The 21,469-nt window shown below is 46.3% G+C and overlaps 2 protein-coding genes across 6 annotated transcripts in view; both read left to right on the top strand.

The window, feature by feature from the left end:
* The window catches only part of pde4dip (phosphodiesterase 4D interacting protein), a 71,571-nt gene extending 55,539 nt beyond the window's left edge, over positions 1-16,032 (top strand). Inside the window, exons 22-44 of one of the 3 annotated variants that reach the window (XM_068589495.1) lie at positions 103-269; positions 435-717; positions 839-1,007; positions 1,214-1,330; positions 1,603-2,074; positions 2,996-3,231; positions 3,308-3,356; positions 8,503-8,771; positions 9,335-9,490; positions 9,652-9,864; positions 10,639-10,908; positions 11,283-11,414; positions 11,539-11,658; positions 12,461-12,617; positions 12,794-12,918; positions 13,032-13,169; positions 13,325-13,429; positions 13,631-13,815; positions 14,046-14,177; positions 14,557-14,695; positions 14,793-14,839; positions 14,954-15,074; positions 15,806-16,032. In XM_068589495.1, the coding sequence (XP_068445596.1) occupies positions 103-269; positions 435-717; positions 839-1,007; positions 1,214-1,330; positions 1,603-2,074; positions 2,996-3,231; positions 3,308-3,356; positions 8,503-8,771; positions 9,335-9,490; positions 9,652-9,864; positions 10,639-10,908; positions 11,283-11,414; positions 11,539-11,658; positions 12,461-12,617; positions 12,794-12,918; positions 13,032-13,169; positions 13,325-13,429; positions 13,631-13,815; positions 14,046-14,177; positions 14,557-14,695; positions 14,793-14,839; positions 14,954-15,074; positions 15,806-15,939 (3,936 nt within the window). In that variant the 3' untranslated portion in view covers positions 15,940-16,032. The remainder of the gene's footprint in view (positions 1-102; positions 270-434; positions 718-838; positions 1,008-1,213; positions 1,331-1,602; positions 2,075-2,995; positions 3,232-3,307; positions 3,357-8,502; positions 8,772-9,334; positions 9,491-9,651; positions 9,865-10,638; positions 10,909-11,282; positions 11,415-11,538; positions 11,659-12,460; positions 12,618-12,793; positions 12,919-13,031; positions 13,170-13,324; positions 13,430-13,630; positions 13,816-14,045; positions 14,178-14,556; positions 14,696-14,792; positions 14,840-14,953; positions 15,075-15,805) is intronic. The other 2 variants (XM_068589493.1, XM_068589494.1) reach the window with 2 other exon arrangements.
* Positions 16,033-20,360: 4,328 nt separating this feature from the next.
* Positions 20,361-21,469, top strand: part of mast2 (microtubule associated serine/threonine kinase 2) — a 136,298-nt gene continuing 135,189 nt past the window's right edge. For all 3 annotated transcript variants that reach the window (XM_068589951.1, XM_068589950.1, XM_068589949.1), the window contains exon 1: positions 20,361-21,442. In XM_068589951.1, the coding sequence (XP_068446052.1) occupies positions 21,368-21,442 (75 nt within the window). In that variant the 5' untranslated portion in view covers positions 20,361-21,367. The remainder of the gene's footprint in view (positions 21,443-21,469) is intronic.

The raw sequence follows: 21,469 nt of genomic DNA, 5'->3' as shown, positions 1-21,469 counted from the left end.
GACGTATTCAATAAAATACCTGTAATTTTGCCTGGCTGTGCTTGTACAGTAAGTGGCACCTTGAGGGCTCGTAGCTTATTATCCAATCTGACTTGTCAACAGGCCTCTGGAGGTACAGGAAAGCCTCCATCCCAGGACTTGTTGTTTGAAGGTCAGGGCCTGACGGAGGTCAAACAGCTGGTGGAGCAGAAGAGGGCGGTGGAGAGAGAGCTGGGAGAGCTGAAGGCTCAACTGGAGAAGGCCGGCTTCTCTTCACTTTCACAGATGAGGTAAGACGATTACGATAATGCTGAATGGGCCTACTACTACCAAGTCTAGTTTGTGTGTGTCCTCCCACTAAAGCGGACACATCAGCACCATGGTGGAGGTAATTACCCCACACTTGCCTATCGAACCTGTTTCCAACCCTCCATCTCTCTCTGTCCGCTTCAAAGGAAAGCTCTGTTCAGCCTGCAGGCAGAGAACGGAGGTTTGAGGCATCAGCTGAGTGAAGGCCCGCAGCCCGACAGTGAACGGAGTGAGGAGGAGGAGAAGGAGGAGGAGGAGGAGGAGGAGTTGGATGTCACCATAGAAGGGACGGAGGACGATGAAGAGGAGGAGGAAAGCTCTGAGATGTGGGACGCTTGGGATGGCGAGCTGTCCCCGTCGCAGACCAACATCCAGACCGGTGATGAGCAGAGAGTCAACAGACCCGAGTCGCTCGCCAACTCCTCACAGGTAGTGGGGTGGGACCGCTCCGTAGGACACACTGTCTTTCGAAGGACAGCAGCTGTCCCGACAAATAAAGCCGACCTCACGAAAGTGTTTTCTTTGTGTCTTTCCCTGTTTTGCCATCCAGGAAGTCCTCGACAACGAGCTGGCTGCCGGTCAGCCGCAGGGCGCCGCGTCCTCTGAGAAGACGGTCCGTCTGCAGCAGAAGAGCAAAGAGCTGCAGGAGAGACTGATGGTGTCTGAAGCCACGGTGCAGGCTCAGGCCGAGCAGCTCAAAGACTACAGGGAGCTGCTCAGTGAGTGGACGGACGGGCGCACCTCATACTTAAAGTGTTGTGTTGTGTCCCCGCATCTGGGATTGCGTCTCTATCTATTTCGGGAAAATAAGCAAAGTGAAACCCATCAGTTATACAAAAAGGGATGCCAGTGGCGTCGAAAGAAAACACACCAGAGTAAAGCTTCTTCTTCTTCTTCTTCTTCTTCTTCTTCTGTGTCTCTGCAGCGGAGACCGCAGTGCAGCAGGACAGTAAGCAGATCCAGGTGGACCTGCAGGACATGGGCTACGAGACCTGCGGCCGCAGTGAGAACGAGGCTGAGAGGGAAGACACCAGCAGCCCAGGTACGTCTGACCGTCACACACTCTCTGGACTTTTCTGTGTCCTGTCAAGTTGACTTTGCACAGAGAAAGTAGAGGAAACTAAAATTGAAAACAAATCATCGTAGTAGTTGCATCATTCAAACACTAGATGGAAGCAAAAGCCAGTTAGTGTGAACAGTAGCACCTGCACATTCACATGTTTAGCAGTTCATACATATTTTCCATTAAACATCATGTCAAAAAACACTTTTTGAAATAGTTGGGTTTTGCTGACAGCTGCTGTTCCCTGACAGAGTTCGATGACCTGGAGATGTGCACGTCTCTGGACTGCGGCTCCCAGTGGTGGCCCGCCGGCAGCAGCAGCTCCGGGTTCACCAAAGCCACCGCCCAGAGCTCCGGGGAAGGAGACGAGATGTCCTCTCTCCAGCGCCTCGTGGAGGACCTCCGCTCCCAGCTGTCCCGTTCTCAGGGAGTGATCCGCGGGCTTCAGAGCCGGCTCCGGTCCCTGTCCACCTCCAGCGACTGCGGGCCCTCCACGCCTCGCAAGGTCAACTGGTCCTTCCAGGCCTCGCCCTCCCAAAGCGGGGCGGAGGAGGACGAGGGCTGGCAGTCCTCCGACGGAGGCCCCCTGGCTTCGCCCCGCCACCCTCACCCGGACAGGGGCCTCCAGGAGCTGGTGTCCCGCGTGGACGCACTGGAAGACCAGCTGAGGAAAGGAGGCAAAAAGTCTGTCAGCGAGGACTTAAAGTCAGCCACCTGGCCGGGGTGAGTGACAGGAAGCACAAGTTCCTTTTGATTTTTTATTTGGAAAGTTGATTCATGAATTACAACAGGACATATGTTTTTAATTAAAAGGGACATATATGCTTTTCGCACATAGAATTGGTCTTCCTATCCACAAACATGCAAAAATACTGACATGAACCTTCGATTGAGATCTGATATAAAATTGATGAAACTAACCTATCAGCCTCTCCCTGATGTACAGTGATCCTTTAATCACTCAGCATCCCGTCAGTATCGGTCCATGTTCATCGAGCGTACCCACAGATGTTTTTGTGTAAACTCAGCAGCCTGACAGTCACACGGGATTAACTGACACGAGCACGGGAACCATGTGAGACCAAACTGTAGCTCCAGTGACGCTTTGGTGCCGTCATTTATGGGCTCATCCGGGTCCCTCTGTTAATACATACATCTATATGTATATACAATATCAAAACATTCACCATATCTACAATTTACTATTTGCAGTTACTCAACTTTCAACCATTATTGATGTTGAGAAAAATGATGGACATCTGCTATCAGTGTAGCTCAGTATCTTCAGACAGGACAAGCTAAATAAAATAAACTAACCATACGAGAGAAAATAAATTTTTTTTTAAACATATTGGATCATCTTATTTTCATCTTAATTTCATTTTTTTAAATTTAAAATGAAGATGATTTCTATATACACTGTCCTGACTGAAACAGTACCGGATTCAAATAGTCTACAATGACAAATGTTCTATATTGTTTTTGATTATACATTTTAATTAGACCTAAAGGAAGAGTAGCTGATCTCGATAGTAAACCTCAACAGCAGCGTTTTGTTTGAAGGCCGCTTTTCAGTTTGTCCATTTATGTGCAAAGATTGTCAGGATTAAACTACGCAACGCTCATTTCTGTTCCTCTCTGTAGTAAATTCGACACTCTGATCCAGGCTCAGGCCAGAGAGCTGTCTCACCTGCGCCAGCGGCTGAGGGAGGGGCGGGGCGTGTGCAGCATCCTCACCCAGCACCTGGGGGACACCACCAAGGCCTTCGAGGAGCTGCTGAGGGCCAACGACATCGACTACTACATGGGCCAGAGCTTCAGGGACCAGCTGGCTCAGGGCGGCGCTCTGGCACAGCGGGTCAGCGCAAAGATCAGCGGACGTGAGTGGCTCACGCGCAACGTACGGCCGAGGTATCACAAGTGATTTATTGACGGGGTGATTTTATTGTCCAACAGGAGATCAACCTGAAGATCCAGATGAGAAGACCGAGCTGCTCGCCATCCGGTCAGTGAACACACACTCATCAGTGTGTGTGTGTGTGTGTGTGTGTTGCGTCTCGAGTTCTGCATAACAGCAGGCTCCATGTTGGTCAATGGAAAGTATTGGTGCGTGACGTTGTTCTTGATGCTCACTCGATAATGAGCGATGATTTCCCCGGGTAGTTAATAACCTAACTGGATGATTAATTAGGAGGGTAGTCATCTAAATAACTGATGCGCCCCCTTGTGAATTTATTGGCAGTATTGATAGAAAAGCAATTTTGAAACACGTTTCAAAAAATGTTTCAAACACACACAAAGTTATTTGTATCTACTCAGTGTTATGTTATGCCATAATGACCTTAATATTATTGTTTTTGAGTGAATATTGGACACATTTCATGATGTTCTCATGCCAATTTCAAAATGTGTTTTTTTTTTGTTATACTTTTTAATAATACCATTTAAATCAGAGGGATGAATAAAGAATAAAGAAGGAAAATAATTCATTAATAATTATTTTATTAACTTCCGTGTTTCGGCGACGATTGTGAGCTTCTTTAATTAGCATAATATCTTTTTGTCGTACAAACAGCTAGACGCCTTGGGCCGCCTCTTTACGTCAGCTGACCCTCGCCTTGTCGCGTTGCCTCTGCTCCACACGCCTTATTCGGTTCCTTTCGCCCTTCTTTTTGCTTACACACCATGCCAAGTCCTGTTTGCCGCTGCTGGTCGTCGCAGCTGGCAGGACATCTCGTCGGGCCCTTCGGCAACTTGTTAAGTCAGCTGCTCTGACAGCTCTTACGAAACCACAAAGTCCTGCAGGGCGGAAACCATGATTGGCCCGTCCCACCACCACCACCACCACCACCACACACACTCATCCAAACCATACAGCTCATTAATTTCTGCAGGGGGGTCGTGACCTGCAGGGCTCCGCCGATGTCCCAGCGAGGACCTTAACTGTCCGGTCGATCGGTCGGCTAATTAAGCAGACGGCAAAATAGAGGGGACAAAAGAGGAAAAAACAAAAGGACAGCACAAGTGAGATTAGGACAAACGCAAGAGAAACAAATAATGTCTTGCTGTAGAAGTTACAGAATGAACACATGAGGGGAGTCTTTCATCTAACTGGTTGGACGACTCACCGAGGAGGAGCAGTCGCTCTCAACAATCCACAAACCTCGGCATGAATATTTGGGACTATTTTACGAGTATTTCAAAAGCGTCTCTGTCTCTTTTAGGAAAAAGCTCAAAGCGCAGCTCGTGGCGGTCTGTTGAATGTCCTGGATGTTCAGTCATTTGTAACATCTAATTCTGCTTCTTAATGACGCTCTCTTGTCGTACCTGGGTGAGAGGAAAAGAGTCACGAGGCTGCCGGAACACGCGAAAAAGAAATTGTTATTTTTTTAACTTCAATTTGAGTGAAATACAAATAAAATAGCTGATAACAGATGATGGGCAGTTACTGAGTGAAAACCCCACATGATTATTTGATGAATAAGCTGAAACATACCCCCAAAAAACACTGTTATAGACCTTTAAGCTTGACCAGTTAGAAAGGGTGAGTGCTGGGTCAAACGAGAGAGAGAGAGAGAGAGAGAGAGAGAGAGAGAGAGAGAGAGAGAGAGAGAGAGAGAGAGAGAGAGAGAGAGAGAGAGAGAGAGAGAGAGAGAGAGAGAGACCTGCAGTCATCTAACATCACGTTGTTGCAGCACAGATGGCCGACCAGATGTGAAGGAGATTTATCGAGTGTGTTTCCTGCGAGTCTGCGACAGCCATCTCATTTCAACTGTCCCTCTGATTCTGAGTATACATGCAGTGTGTGTGTGTGGGTGTGTGTGTGTGTGTGGGGAGGGGTCTGTGCATTAACTTAAATCACACTAAGACTGCGTGGCATATTGTGCATGTCACACAGTCTTAGTGTGAACATGTAGGTGCACACACAATCAGGTGGCAATAATGCATGATATATATTTGTATTGCACATGATATAAAATATAACAACCCTGATTTAATACAAATATATCTACTGTATATGTTTTTTTTTATATACTACTAATTTGCCACAGCGTATTTGCTTTGAAAAGAATGGGATGCCTCCTCGATTAGTAAATAAAATAATGACATAATAATTAGAATACACTTAGTCATGATGGAGAAAAAAGCATTGTCAGTGAACATAATCATGGCAGCAATTAAAATGTGCATTATGTGAATGAGTGTGTGTGCGCGCGCGCGTCTGTGTTTGTGTGTGTGTGTGTGTGTGTGTGTGTGTGTGTGTGTGTGTGTGTGTGTGTGTGTGTGTGTGTGTGTGTGTGTGATTACACTGCTGCCGAAGCTTTTGGTGCCTGCGTTGGGCTCCAGGCATGTTGACATGGCCTCTAATCAGGTTAAGTTATTAAGACCTCCGATGGGGAGGGAAATAGGTCACGAGCAGCTAAACGCAGGGAGGGAGGGAGAGAGAAAGAGAGAGAGAGGGAGAGAGAGAAATAGAGAGAGAGGGAAAAACGTGAGCGAAGCCGCAGCAGGACGTAGTTTCACGGAGAGCATCAGCTTGCTTCAGTGTATCGGGAGCAGCACATGGTGCTAAACGTCCAGCACTGCTCTGATCTGCATTATATAAGATCCTCTCCTCAGAAACCGGGATTTTATTTGTATTTGTGGACAGGGGATAAAGCATTTTTTACTTGAACTTATCTGCTATTCCGCGTACTTGTTATTACTTCTTGGATTTTCTGCAAGCCAAAGCTGGACGTCAACTCTCCATCTGGTGTCAACCTTTCTCTTCCAACGGGGGACACTTCCTGTAAAGAAGCGCTGATCTTATTCATGAAGTCCCTTCTTGCGCAAGACAGGAGGCTTGTTTTTTGCAGGTGGACAGATGCACAAGCAAGCGGAAGGAAGAGGAAGTGCTGCTTTGTGGACGCTCATTCGCTCGGCTCCCGTTCCTCTCTTTCTCTGATGGGCAGTGCAGCGTGAACGCACGAGCCCTGGGGACCCGGACGTCCGTTTATACGCACATCCCTCTCCTCCCTCTGCGTGTTGCTCTTTCGTCACTAAATCTCTCCCGCAGGGCTGCTGCTGCTGCTGCTGCTGCTGCTGCTGCTGCTGCTGCTGCTGCTGCTGCTGCTGCTGCTGCTGCTGCTGCTGCTGCTGCTGCTGCATTCCCTGGTGGGATAGGTTGGACTCCAGAGTGATAATAAGAGGCTTTCCTTTGAGGGACACTATTCAAGACTTCAATTGAGGAGAGGGGAGGCTTATTTTGGGACCGGAGACAGCCAACAGTGGAAAGAGAGAGATTTAGCAGGGTTTGTAAACACAGAAAAGAAACAAGGGGAAGAGCCCGAGTTTCCTCAGGCACTTGATTCAGTTCAGTGCTATTTATAGTCATTATATAGTCATTTTCCATTCAAGCCTTTCAATTTGTTTCTTGCTTCACCTCAGCGCACGCTGGAGGGGTTAAATCTCGAAGCTGCAGTCGGAATACGATTTTCTTGATCTCTGCTGACATCTGTTCCTGTCATCAAACCCTCCGACTGATCCGCTGCGGTTTGGATCTACTTCAACGTTTTGGACGTCAAATCCTTTTAAACTGCTTGTGTGAATCAACACTTGTTTTCTGGCTCCGCTCTGCACCCTCCACGTGCTCGTCTTTGTATCCTTAGAATCTGATTTGGGATTTATTTGGGTTGCCACTTGTGGTCCCGGCACACACACTCCCAGGATCTCTGTGTGTGTGTGTGTGTGTGTGCGTGTGTGTGTGTGTGTGTTGGTGTGTGTGAGAAGGAAGTCACCACAATCTATCTCCCTGGGAAGCCCCAACTTAATCTGAGGATTTGCTCTGCTTTTCACACGCTCCGTCATCCCTTCATCCTTTTATCCGGCACTCACGCTCTGTCTGTCCGCTGTACCTGCAACCTCTCACAGGCCGAGGTCAGAACCTCGGCCGCTAAGCTAATGAGCCACGCTCGGTTACCTCTGGAGACACGGCCGGGAGGAGAAACTTAAACGACCCAGGACTCTGAGCGAGAGGAGGGAGGGATGGTCAGCCAGTAGCCCAGGCAGAGAGGGCCGGCGGCCGGGGGAAGCAGAGAGGGCCGAAGGGGCCCGATGGCTCCTTTGTGGAAGGCCATGCTGTCAAAAAGCAGCCCGCTGTACAGAGACTCTCTGTTCTCCTTCTCTCTGTGGGAGTGGAAGGCCCAGGAGAGAGAACTGCTACTGCTGAAGAAACTCACCGACAGGGAGAGGAGGGCACTGCTCGCACAACTCCAAAAGTAAGACGGACAGAAAAAAAAGAAAGAAAACCCTCATGGAATGACCATGATAATAGCTTCTACTTATGATGACCAATACAAAGACTTGCTTCCTCTCTTTATGCTAAGCTAGGCTAACCACACAAAGCTCACAAAGATTGATACTGGTCTCCTTTCACTCTCTGAAATAACGTTTTTATATGTCTGCAACATTTTAGTTGTGATGTGAACTTCAACAGACGGGAAAGTACTTGTCTGTGTGTGTGTGTGTGTGTGTGTGTGTGTGTGTGTGTGTGTGTGTGTGTATTGTCAGTGTGTGTACCAGATTGCCATTGATTTAGATGAATGACCTCCACCTCAGCATCTATGTACCAACATGCCACCATTAATTAATCAGCTGTTTGGGACACACTGCTTACCCATATACGTGAGTGTGTTGTCTCCTTCCATATGTCCTCTCCATGTCTGCCCTTCTCGTTTTTTATTCATTCATGCGTATCAAAGTCAGTGTGACGTTCTTCTAGTCAAAAAAAAAGCATGAATCTGCACTTTCTCCCCGTGTGAGGCGATGCAGCATCATGTAGGCGCGTGTCGCTAAGAGGCTTCCACTAAAGCAAGGCGATGCAGTCCGCAAAGCCTCTGTGGGACAGTGCAGGTCAGCAAGCAGGTGGCTCACACACCTGCTTCATCATCACTTATTAATGCTCTTCATCCTTTGAGTCACAACCTCGGCAGCTGATGCAGCCGTTCTCTCCATTTATCTATTTCAGTTTTAGAGATAAAACCTAAAGAAAACAAGTTCTGTGATGTACTGTGCATGTATGGTTTGCACTAAGTTAAGGTCGTCAAAAGTAAATCGATTAGTGATAATTAAACCACATATTAATAGTATCTATGTGTGTATTTGTGTTACAGGCTGAGTAAGGAGCTGCAGCAGAAAGACAAGGTCATCGAGTCTCTTCGCACCAAACTAAACCAGCATCACCACCATCATCACCATCAGCGCTCCGACACGCCCTGCAGCAGCCACGCCCTCTCCGACACCACCGACCAATCGGATCGCAACTCCTATGTGTCGGACGAGCACGGGTCCACGCACGGGGACCTGGATCAATGCTCCGACGTGGACGCTGCCAGCGAGCTCGGTCAGAAGGACACGCGGACGTCCGCCAGAGTCGGCACAGGTGAGATCACGACACCCATCATCCAGTGTACACTGCTGCATAACACGTGCAGGACCTGGATGTTACATGTGTAAGTGGAGGGAGAAGTAATCAACAAAACACACGTAAATATATAATATCGGGGGAAAAAAGAATCGGAAAACTTTGGTTGGGGACTATTTTACAGCGGCGGATTAATCCACATTTGGTGCTTGTGATGGAGGAACACGCCCTCCAGTCAAACACTGTGGCTCACTGATGCGTTTTAATTGACGACAATGGAGCTCAAGGGCACAGAGGAAGAAGATACACAAGGACTGAATACACAGACACAATACTTGTTCGTAAGCACATTCACTGTTGGATTTTGCTCCGCACTTGAGATTCACGGACAATAGGAAATGTCTGGCACAACACCAGCCTCACACTTTTAATTCAACCTTTTCTCAAGACCTCTGCAGTATCGTGTCCGATCAATATCCTGGCTCAATGTGATGCTTTTAAATACAGACATAGTCTGTGGTCAAACACGCACGCTCCATCCACCACGTCTTGCAGTGACCGCGGACTCTCTTCATTTCCAGATTGCCACTCCCACAGTGGCGCCATGTCACATCATGCGCCGTCTGTACCTCCATCCATCACCTCCTCTCATAGCACCCAGTCCTGCAGCCTCAGCTGCCCCAGCATGCATTGCCCCGGCTCGCCGCACACGCCCACGGCCATGCAGAGTCAGACAGGTAGGAACGGGCTCCTGAGTGTAACCCGGGCCGCAAGGGGGACCCTTCATGCGAGTGACTTTTCTGCGGCGTTATTACACCTGCGCCTCTCGCCTCTGACCCGCCTCTCGCCTGTTTCTCTCTTTCACTCTTGTGCCTCATTCTTCTTCTCCTCCTCCCAGCTCCAGCCTCCGTCTTCACCTCTGCCCCCTTCCACCACCCCCCCTCCTTCTTCGCCTCCTCCTCTTCCTCCACCCATAGGGTACCTTTGCCCTTCCATCCCCACCCTGCAGCCCTGCGCGGCCCTTACCCAGGCAACGGGGCACTGGGTTTCTCCCTGGCTGAGGTGCATCAGGAGCTGCAGATGTTACAAAGGCAGCTGGGAGACAATGAGAGTGCGTCGGCGTGCATGCGTTTGCGTATGGGACGGTGTGAACTAACCGTGTGTTTGATGCTCATTAACACTATGCATCACACCAGAATGAATATCAAAAGGCCAAAATCAAGCCATTGCTAGGCAAGGAAACTTGTGAAAACAGTGTCAACTGTTATTTTGCACACACACACACACTGAAAAAGACGTTTTCAGCATGCTAAATCTAGCGTCTTCCCAAGCTACTCGAGGTTAAATCCTCCAAGGAGTTATGGCGTAGTTCTTTTAAATTCATTTGGAGATTGAGCACATTATTCTCCCAGCGCGAAACAATGAAATCATTGCTATCTGCATGTGAAGCTCGCTGCTCAATATAATAATGTTTGCACAGCCGAAAAGGATTAGCTGTGTAGCTGCCTCACCATCAGTATGAGGATTATAACCCGGCTGCATAGAGGCTTTATTCTCTTTTCCTCTCCTCGCCCCTCCGCCTATGTACAGCCTTCACTTTCTTTCTCATGTAAGCGTCATTGGATGCTTGATGAACACAGAGCCCCCAGCTTGAGAAGGATCTGCTGTGATTTTTAAGCACTAATGAGAGATGGAGCTTTTTGAGAAACACGAAAGTCAACCGACATCGTTTGGCTGATTAAATCCCTTCATCTCTCTTTCAGTCTTGCTTTGTATCTCACTAAGACTACGTGTCTATCTCTCTAAGGCTGGGTTATTTGCCTTGGTATTAGCTGCGGTTTAACTGTATTAACTTACTTTCCTGTGACTTTATTTTCTTCTTCAGGGTTTTCCACTCCCCAGTCCAAACCTCTTCAGGGTTTCCCGTTTGCCCACCAGCAGCCCGACTCCTCTGCCTTCCTGCCTCTCTCCTTCCACGGATACCAGCCTTCTCCTTTCAGCAGCAGCCTGGACGCCAGCTCGGCAATGAAAGCGGGGCCCGGTCTGTTGGAGAGCAGTGCACTGTGGGATATGAGCTACGGTACCCGACCGGTGAGGCTCGGAGCTGACCTGTCGTCGGGCTCCTCGGGCTACCAGTCCGGCGCCAGTAACACAGGTAGACGCTTAAACCCTGGAGCTTTGAACTACCAACTCCATACACTGAAAACCGTGAGATGCAGTTGAAAGCTTTAAGTTCTTTGTTCTGCATTACCAGAAACCTTGACAAGACAACCTCTTAACTGACTATGTATCGTGAATTTTTAAATATAAGCCAGTATTAAAAAAGACTCTGAAACAAAAGTAAATACAAGCACACACAAATGTAAAGGCTGATGGCTAATAAAGGCCAGAAGACACCATTTAGTTGGTATATAACTGGTGGTCCTTTAATACTTGTATTGTTTTTCTGTTCATCCATCTTTGTGTTTGAAATTTACAGTGTGACTGAAACTGGTGGTCTCTAGGTTCTGAATCGTGTTTCTGTTCTAGGTTCAGACTTGATGAAGGAGCACCTGAGAGAGATCAGGAGTCTGAGGCAGAGACTGGAGGACTCCATCCAGACCAACGATCGCCTCCGGCAGCAGCTGGAGGAGAGACTGGCTCACACCGCCAGTGAGAAAGGTAACACACATTATAGATATTTAATATAACACTAACATATACAACACACTAGCTTGTTAGCGTGTGAGCATGTTACCCTGCGGGTGATAAATATGACGTTCCTGACATGCCACGTCTTCTCCAGGCGCTCCTACCAACATCTACATCCAGGGCCTGGACTCGGTCGGCCAGCTGTCCAGCGAGATCCGGCTTCTGAAGGAAGAGAACGTCAGTCTGCAGAACCAGCTCAAACAGGCCACCAGAGGTACAGTCTGATGCTCACTGCCGGGAGAAATCCATGAAGTTGTATCAAGCAGATTGAGAGCTTTTGGGCCTGCGATCGCACAGAAGTTATTATCTGATCCAGACATAAGCCTGTGGGGAGATCATGCGTTAAGTTGTACAGTATGTATATGTGTGCCTGTGTATCCGTCCGTCCACGGCTAATCTCAAATACTACTTGACCCACAAGCCTGATATTTTCATATTCATTCCTCACTGTATGCTCAATAATCTCTTGTGGTCGCAGTTATTCACTATTTTATAAAAAAAAGACTGTTTTATGGACTGTTTTGTTTTCCCGCCATTGACAGCTGACTCCTTATTCCACTGTACCGGTTGGTAAGGGCTGCAAGTGATCAACAAGGAATTGTTCAATAATCAGCTCGGCTTAAAATGAGCCACAGCTTAGCCTTTGTTGTGCCTCACAAAAACTGACATTCATTGAAACGTTTGGTCTCATTTTGAACCGGAGCATCACAAGACTCCACGTGCAACATGTTGTGGTACGATCCACTGCAGTTAAACACAAGACAAGATGAATAAATTCCTTCTTTTTTGTCCTCATCGCTGCAATCTTGACTACAAGGGAGTCGGGAGAGACAATTCAATTATATTCAACTCTTCTTTGTTTGTAAGAGCAGCGGGAGGCACACCTGGTGGAGACCAGCCCTCTACTCAATGCACTTTTCCTGGCATCAGTTGAGGTTCTGTTCTGGGCTAAATAACTTGCCCAGCTCAGTACTATCAGTATATTGTAAATATGTAATGTCCCGTGTCCCCTACAGAGGGCAGCAAGGATGCTGATCAGCTAAAGGAGGCCGAGCTAGAGGCGGAGAAGTGGGCGGAGAAAAACAGGAAGCTGCACATAGAGGCTGATGCTCATAGTCGAGAGATTACAGAACTGAAACAAGACAGGCAGAAGAACCAGGAAGCCATCAACAGGTGTGTGCTAGAGCATGTATCATGTCCAGGAGGCTTCTCACGAGTATTGGAGTGCAAGAGAGCTGATGTTTAAGATCAGCTGCTGATATGACAGGCTAAAAAACCTATGATTTAATGTGTGTGTGTGTGTGTGTGTGTGTGTGTGTGTGTGTGTGTGTGTGTGTGTGTTATCTTAGACTCCAGCATGAGGTGAGTGTCCTCCAACAGCAGCTCTGTGAGAGCCGCAGTCTGGTCCACTCTCTTCAGTGTGAGCTGCAGGTGCACCACAGAGTGTGTGGAGTCAACACGAACACACACGCAGGTATGAGACGGCAACATGGCCTTCCAGAGACATCTTAAGCCCCTAAACCTTGCTCACGGCAGCTGCAAAGCTCTCCCTTTGCATAACTCGTCCCGTGTTTGTGCGTTTCCAAGCAGGTCACACCGGGGACGGTGCCAAACTTGGACGCGGCACTGCGACCTTTGACCCCAGAGAGCTGCACGTTCAGCTGGAGCAGCAGCTGAGCGGACAGGACGACACACCGCCTCGATCCAGGAGACAGCTCTTCAACGGTCAGTATGGCCGACACACCCGACACAGGTTGAAATAAAATGGGGTAAAGACAGATCAAGAAATATGATTTCTTTGGAGCTCAATAACTGAGAAAGATGCCATATTGAGAAGGAGACTTTCGCAGTTCAGTGCTGATGGAAATCTTCCTCCACAGAAAACGTTCCCTCCCCTCCTGTGAGAGACACTGGGCTCATCAGTCCTTCCTCTCCTCGACATCCTGCACAGAAACATGCAGCAGAACCTGGAGCCGCCGGTCAAGGTGAGGAACCTCACATTCAACACCTAACTGTGTGAACTGTTCTACCTGAAACGGGTGTCTTTATTTATGAAAGCAAACACACGCTTCACCTACTTGACCTCCAGATCTTCCCAACAGCCTTTTTTATTTGTTCATTAACGCATCAGATGTGCCTGCTCTTTCCTTATTCTCTTAATTTCCTTGCCCCCCCCACCCTCGCAGCCTCGACCCTACAGGGCCAGGCCCCTGACGGCTCATTCGCCAACCGTCATGGCCGCCACGCGGTTGGCCATGTCGATGACTTCAAGGCTCTGCAGCAGCAGATCCTGGAGGGTATCGCTCTCCTCCGCAAGATGGAGAACACATTTTATTCCCTGAGCGCCCCTCAGGAGTTCAGCCTGCATCAGGTGAGGGAAAAAGAGAACACAGGCCAGGTGATCCTGATGTGACTGAAGCAGTTTTAGCTGCTGGTCATTTTAACTTAGTAACTATTTTTTTTGTTTTTTTTAAGTTTAAAATGATTTATAACGTGGGGATAGCTGCTAGATTAACTATTAGTTGAACTTGTTGTTAACTGCGTGTGTGTGTGTGTGTGTGTGTGTGTGTGTGTGTGTGTGTGTGTGTGTGTGTGTCTCAGCCCTCAGACTCAGGTTCTGTCAGCAAGCTGCTGTCTGACACTAAAACCTTAAGAGAGATCCTGGAGGAGGCCGGCGCTCTGCTGCGGATGTTCTGGAGAGCAGCTCTACCGAGCTCCGAGGAACCCAAGCAGGTCCGAACAAACGACCTCGTGGTCTTACAGGGTGAAGTCAGAGAGCGGTAGTCTGATGGGATGGAACATGCAGAGGAGTTTCTCCGCTCCTGTCAGTGCAGTCAGCGTAGCCTTTTAATGTTTTCATGATGTTAAACGCACAATAAAACACTGACCGATGGTTTTGTGACAGTAGCATGTAGCTCCAGGAAGTAACAGGAGACTCAAGTCCGCAGCAGTCTGTGTCAGACCTCTACAACCTCCACACAATGATTCACACATCAACAGAGCATCTACTGCTCGATTCCCATGTGTTTTTGCCCTAAACCTGCATGTGTGGACAGACACTAAACATTTACTCTGTTCGTGTGTGTGTGTGTGTGTGTGTGTGTGTGTACAGGATCAGTCTCTGGGAGAGGAGGTCGTCTCGCTCCGTGTGAAGCTCACGGAGCACGAGCAGGCTCTAAAGGACGCCATGGAGAGAGTGAAGAGCTCCAATCGCACCAAAGATAGCATGGAGCACTTTATAGTCAGCCAACGTGAGTCACTCCTGTTCCTGGTCTTTCTGGTAGATCACATCAGACCATGGATCATATTACATTTTTATGAGCTCGTGCTCATGTGCTTGTTTTACAGTGTCGAGAACACGGGCCGTGCTGACGAAAGCAAAGACAAACTTGCAGGTGAGTTCTCTTCTGGTTTTGAGCGTCATAAACCTTCTGTTCCAGCGAGCCAGAAGAACTCAGATAATGAGTTAAGAGTGAAAGTAAAACTCCTTGTTTCCCTTTCCTGCCGAGTCTCCTCAGGAGAACGAGCTCAGGATTTCCTCCCTTGGCCGCGCCTCTCTCTCCCCTTCCGCCTTTTCCCCCTCCTCCTGCTCTTCCTCCTCCTCTTCCTCACACTCCTGGCCTGGTAAAGGTATGGTCCCCTGGCTTTGCTGTGCTGGCTTCAGTGTCCCGATAACACGAGGAAGCGGCTTGCTTTTTTGGGGGGGAGTTAGATGATCTTGCATGAAGCCCAAAGTACAGAGCATCTTCATAAATATACTAGAATATGGCTTCAGCCATTCATTTGGAATAAATCCTGCTGTATATAAATTCCACATCCTACTTCAAACACTAGATGTCGACTAAAATCAGTAAAATTATATCTGTCTTAACCTCTTGGCGCCGATACTTCATCAACGTTACAATTCTCCATGTACTAAAGTCACGGTCAGTTTGTTTTCCTTCTTTCGCCCGAAACCTGAAGGCATGAAGGGAGACACATTGCTGTGTTCTCACGTTACAAATCATTCCCTTAAGATCACTAACTTGTGTGCACGCTCAATGTTAGTTCCCTCAAATTAATGATGCACGTTTGCTCGAGGTTTATATAATTTGTTCTGAGGAAATTGTGCAGCAAATGATTGAATTTGCTTACCCATCTTTCTTAATCAGCTGCACAGTTCTTTGCAGGTTCTTTTTGGGTTACACACGTGTACCTATGACAGTGTTAATTTGAGGGAATTAATCACGTCTTTAAGGACTAATAACTAATTTCAGTCAAGGTTTTATCAACAACGACAATTCCTGCCCAGACACTGAACGGCTAATGCAGAAATATCATAATGCAAAACTCTCTAAATGTCTCCACCTTTTGTGTTTCAGGTGAAAACACAGGAGGCTTCTGTGAGCTCGCCTTCACTCCTGGTTGGGGTGTCATGAATCTGCGCGCTTCCTCCACCCCAGCAAACTCTGGACCGTCTCTCCACCAGCGCCCCCTGCAGTCAGCCTTCCTGTAGTCCACCAGCTCCAAGCTCCTCGTCCGTCATCTCACTGTTCAAGGTGAAAATGCAGTAAATCCTGACTCTCCTATCAGCTGGAGAAACATTTCAGTTGAGTGACTTCTGTCTAAATGTGTCGATCGATTTCTGCTGGTTGACGAAAGTTTATGAATGAATGAATCATGATTGTTTTATTATTGGTGTCGTGTGTGTATGTGGTCTGGGGACTTTCGTTGAAGCCATCAACTGAAGTGTTTTCTCATATTCATATGAGAACAGCCTGAGATTAGCTGAAGTTGGGTTATGAATCATAGTTTCTGATGAAGCTTTTTTTTCTTCATAATTTTTATAGATAAAAAATAGAGATCTAATGCATATAAAACCAGATTTAAAACAGTATTGTGCTGTCAGAGACAGTTTAGTCCAGGTTTGGTAAATCCACATGAACCGTTTGGACGTTTTCTTGTTTTTCCTAAAATCAAAATGTGATATCTTGTCCCTGTTAGACAATCCAAAGAATCACTTCAAAGGGAAATATTCTCCTTTAACTCTTCAATCAGAAGCCAACTTCAGCCCCTGTACTTCAGCGGGGATTTAAGAAAAGTAAATCCACGTGATGCCAGCAGGAAGAGGGCTTTGGAAAAGCCAAAACCAAACTGCAAGTGCTTTCTCTCAGCCTCTGTCGAGGCTCATGTATGTAGTTAGTGTGTAGAATAGTTGCATGTGGTTTGAGCAGCAAGTGGAAACAAAGCCATACTCTCTAACGGTACAGTAGAAATGTTTTTGCTTTGAACTAATCGTCATAAAAATGGCCAGCTACTGATAAATTGTGATAAAATACTGTAGAACTACCAATAGACCGTTTGGTCAAATAGCTGATAGATGATGTTCCCTCGCATTTACTCATAAATAAAGCGCCCATTAAGGATGTTTTCCGCTCTTCAAACTCCAGAGTATAACTGTTAAGTATGGAGTCGGTTCTCTTCAGATATTTAATAAGGAGCAAGGGTTGCAGCCCAGTTCCTCCTGCTGAAACACTGACTGCAGTGTTGGAAGGCCTTCCTGATGAAGCTGCTGTGATGCGCAGCAGTGTTCAGAAAAACAAGCACATGTAACAGACCGTCATACAGATGCTCCCCGGCTTGTGTGATGCCTTCAGTGACCCATCCGATAAAAGAAATACATTTTATAGTGCACGGTCCAAGAGCGATGACATTTCATTTTTGTAACCAGGTAAATGGACCACACTTTTATCTTTTTTTAAATACATTTCTGTCCTTTTGGTGTTTTTGATTTTTATGTTTGAACGTCCCTCAAGATGACAATCAGTTTGAAAAAAAACAAAACAAAAAGCAATCGTCAGGAAGAAATATCTGTATGTAAGGATGACTACTTCCAAACTTCTGCAGGATTGGTGACGCTCACTGTGCAAATGAACTTTTCTGAAATTAGGTGTTTTACGCTGGCCTCTTCAAATTATATTTCTTATTTTTTTGTGTGTGGGAGTTTTCCTTGATTTCTCTGTATCGTAGCATAGCTGTTTCTTTTGCATGGACTGTGTCTCAACTGCCCTCTGATACTTTTACTGATATATGCAATTTTTGGGTTACTGTGCAATAATAGGCTTTGTGGTTGCTTTTCGTTGGTGTTTTAGGCCTGGGTATTAAAGTGCCATGTCATCTGTTTTAGCTCTGAGGCTGAATTGATTCAAGCAAGCACACTTTTGTTTTGTAACAATCAATTTGAACCAGTTTTACAGGCCCACTTATCTTTGGCTTAACACAAATCTGAGTTTTTTCTGAAATGTGGTAAAAAGGAAAAATAACGTGATTAGAGCATTGTTGTGATATATTTATAAAGCAATAAGATCAACCAAAGTAAACAACTTGTTTGTTGTTAAATCAGGTGTAAAATAATCAAGTTTAGACATTTTTTTGTATATTTCCCCTAAAGGTCAAAGGTCAAACTTAGTGTCTTTCTGAGTGTCTGTGTGGTTTTAGGTACCACATCTCATGTATGTACATATAAAAGGGAGTGTGTACCTCAATGCAAGTTGTTTTGTTGCTGTTCAACAATGACCAGCTGTATTTTTATGCATGTTCGCTTTGTTAAAAATGTTTTTGGGGAAAAGAAAAATACCTTTTTAATAAAAAGAAAGGGAACAAAAGGACTTTTGGTTGGTTTGTCATCTTTCTTGGATCAACTATATAATACACTTGTTTCTTTTTTTTCCTGGAGTGAAGAAAATCCCCAGAAGAAGAAATAAAGTGTATTAAAGAATGGTGAATCATTTAATGAAAAGTTAAATTATTATACACTTATGTTAAATGGGGAATAAAATAAATCAACATGTTTATAGCACAATTCCTACACAGAAGCAAATTAATAAAAAATGTTTTTAAAAACAGATGTCACAGGGAAGAAATTAAGTAAGTATTATGTAGTACACATGCAGATGCAAACTTCATTTAGTTGTCAAAGTAATATGTGCAATGACAATAAAGTTGAATCTGATCTGATGTAATTTGTATGAAGGGCCAAATTTTTTTATTTTATTTTTTTACCTTAAAAAGATGTGGTAGTCTGATCACTTATTTAATGCAGTGTATGAACAAACATTTGTCTGGGATATATTAATTTACCATGAAAACATCATCAATATTAGTTATAGGCTTCTTGTAATGTTTTACCTTCATAATAACTGCTCAATTGAAGTTATCACCTTTATTTAAAAAAATGTAACTAACAAAATAATTTCACAAAGGTTAAAATGCTCAGATATGAGTATAAAATACCAGCAAACATATAAAGTCATGTTTTATTGTCTCTCGGCAGGTGGCAGCAGAGTCCATAAAACGTATTTAATTGTCAATGACATCTTCCCTCACAAACACGCATGCGCGCACATACGAGCGCACGCGAACGCAACACACAGACCCACGCCGGGGTTTAATGTGAAAGAAAATGAATGACATTTTTCTTAAATGCATCAAAATGTTAAATTCAAGTGATGTGTTTGAGTTTAAATTTCTTACAAGAGGCATCTTCACACAAACCGAGTCGGGTGAGGCTGAAGTAAGGAAGTAGATGTGTGTACTTTCAAAATAAAATGTACGATGCAGACGAAATAAGATTTCACCACATTGTAGACCAAACACCTGAATGTCGCTGTATATATTTATATAATGTACGACAAATGTGGATGTATGTGTCAATTTTACTGTCAGAGATGTTTTCATCCCCAGTAACATCCAGGAGGTCGGGCTACCCAAGTCTCATTTTCTTAGCTTTGACGAGCAGTAACTGTGCGGCACTATAGAGTAACAATACTAAACAGGGGTTAGCACAATACGAAACAGGGGATGGATTTAACAAGCGCAGTTAACCTGGTGAGCTCGGTACTAGCGTAAACAGCGGAGGATCAACTTCTGGTGAACGTCTTCGAGGGCGCACAGAAGGTGTATAACGGCAGATAGAACGTTCGGTAATTATAAGGTTCTGCTTGGTTCTGACGTCATTAAACCCCACAGCGCACACCTGTAGACTGTCAATCGAGGTTACACGAACTGGCATATATCTACACATTCATTCATCACTGATAACATGTGATTCACCGTAGCCTACATTACCCAAGTATGTTGGGGTGAAAAAAATAGCAAAATCGGTAGTGTGCATTTTCCAGGGAAAGATACTTTTAGTTGCTCAGTGTTGTTTTGGTTCTCCTTAAGGACCTTCAGTGTTGAAATAGCTCTGTGGGCGAAGTTGTTTCGGTGATTAACGCGAGTTGACGTGAGTGGACGTCAACTTGATTTGTCAGTGTCTGGTGGCTAATAGCTAGCTAATACACAGTTAGGTTAAATGCCCGCTAGCTAGCGAGCAGTTAACATTATTTTATTAAGGGGCATTTTCTTCAGTAGGATGTCAAATATATTGCTTCGCTAAGTGTGTTTCAATGTTATTTAGATGCCCAAAGTTAAATATGCTATGCGGGAGTTAATTATTGTCAACCAATTAAAAAAAGTAACTAATATGGTTAGCTCATATAGGAAAACGCTCATGTTTAAATGTTAGATAACTTTACCTCACATCGAAACTGTTTACTGTAACTCTCTTGCATTACACTTGCGTCTCGTTTCTTCACCGCCTTTATCGCAGCACGGGCATCTAAACACAGCCAGTGTGTAGGTGCGCATGCGTGTGCTAAACCTCTAAACTGACAATAGAGGACAGCAGCAGCTTGTGCTCCATTAAGAATTGGCACTTATAGCAGCTAAAGGTTTATTTTTTTTTAGCTCTATTGAGAGCATCGCAAAGTAGGAGTCAAACTAGTATGTGTGCATACATTTGGCAAACAAAGCTAATTCTGAACAAACATACTCTTATTTTGGTAAATCAACATCGAAACGTCGCACCGTCTTTCTCGCGAGCTTGACAGCGCAGTGACCGTGACAGAGTCAGGAAGCGAGCCGTGCCGTGCTGAGCCGCGGCAGCAGGAGTTCAACACAGAGCCCGACCCGGTGTTGACACACGGCGCTTAGCCTTTAAAAAAAAAAAAAAAATGTATCTGAAGATGGAAGAGCGCGTCTGAGGAAGACGCTCGCTGCTAGAGGAAGCTCCCAGGCGGACAAAAGACCCCGCGTTTCAGGTGGGACTCGTCTGGAGACAGCCGTGTGTCGAGGAGCGAGAGGGCGGACCTGTCATGGGGGTCACGGCGTCTCCGTGCAGGTAAACTGCAGCAGGCAGCCCCGGCTAGCCGCTCAGCTATTCACGGAGCAGGAAGGTTAGCTTAGCAGCAGCGGGCGCTAACCTCACCAACTAACGGATAAGTTGGACGAACTGTTGCCAGAGACGACCGCCCGGCATATATGTTTTATTTACCCTGCAAATTATAAACCGTCCCTCCAAACGACCATACATCGTTTTTACATTTCTTAATTTAATATATTTTTTAATTGCTCTCAAGGATAGACTTCTCGCTGCTGCTGCTGCTGCTGCTGCCGCCGCTGCTGCAGCAGCGCTTGATTGACAGCTTGTCACAACGGGTTTTCCAGATGTGCAGCTCGGCTCCGTGGAGTTGAGCCGCAGGACGGGCCCCTGACCAGGAATGGCTCGCGGGCTGCAACTAACTCTCGGGTGGACCCTCAACTCAACCAAACTGCATCGGCACGCGATGAATTTCGTTTTGGCAGAGAGGCGCCACTGAAGTCGACGCAGCAGCCGAGCTGACACGTTGCTAGCCCCGCGAACCGACCGACGTTACCGCGGGAGGAGGAGGGAGGGGGGCATTGAAGACACAACGCGGGCTGTCAAGCGGGCCAAACACACACACAGACACCCCCCTCCCACACACACACACACACACACACACACACACACACACACACACACACACACACACACACACACACACACACACAAGGAGTGTTTTAATGCAGCGAGCTAAGTGATGAAGAGGACGGAAAATAAAAACAAGAGAAAGCTCATGGAGCACCAGGATAGCAGGGGAGCGGAGAAAGATGCGGTGAGTACTTCTGACGCCTGTCAGGCA

This window comes from Clinocottus analis, unplaced genomic scaffold, assembly GCF_023055335.1.
Source record: "Clinocottus analis isolate CAN_PGR_092001 unplaced genomic scaffold, fCliAna1.0.p SCAF_23, whole genome shotgun sequence".
Lineage (NCBI taxonomy): Eukaryota > Metazoa > Chordata > Actinopteri > Perciformes > Cottidae > Clinocottus > Clinocottus analis.
This window is presented reverse-complemented; position numbering and strand designations above follow the sequence as displayed.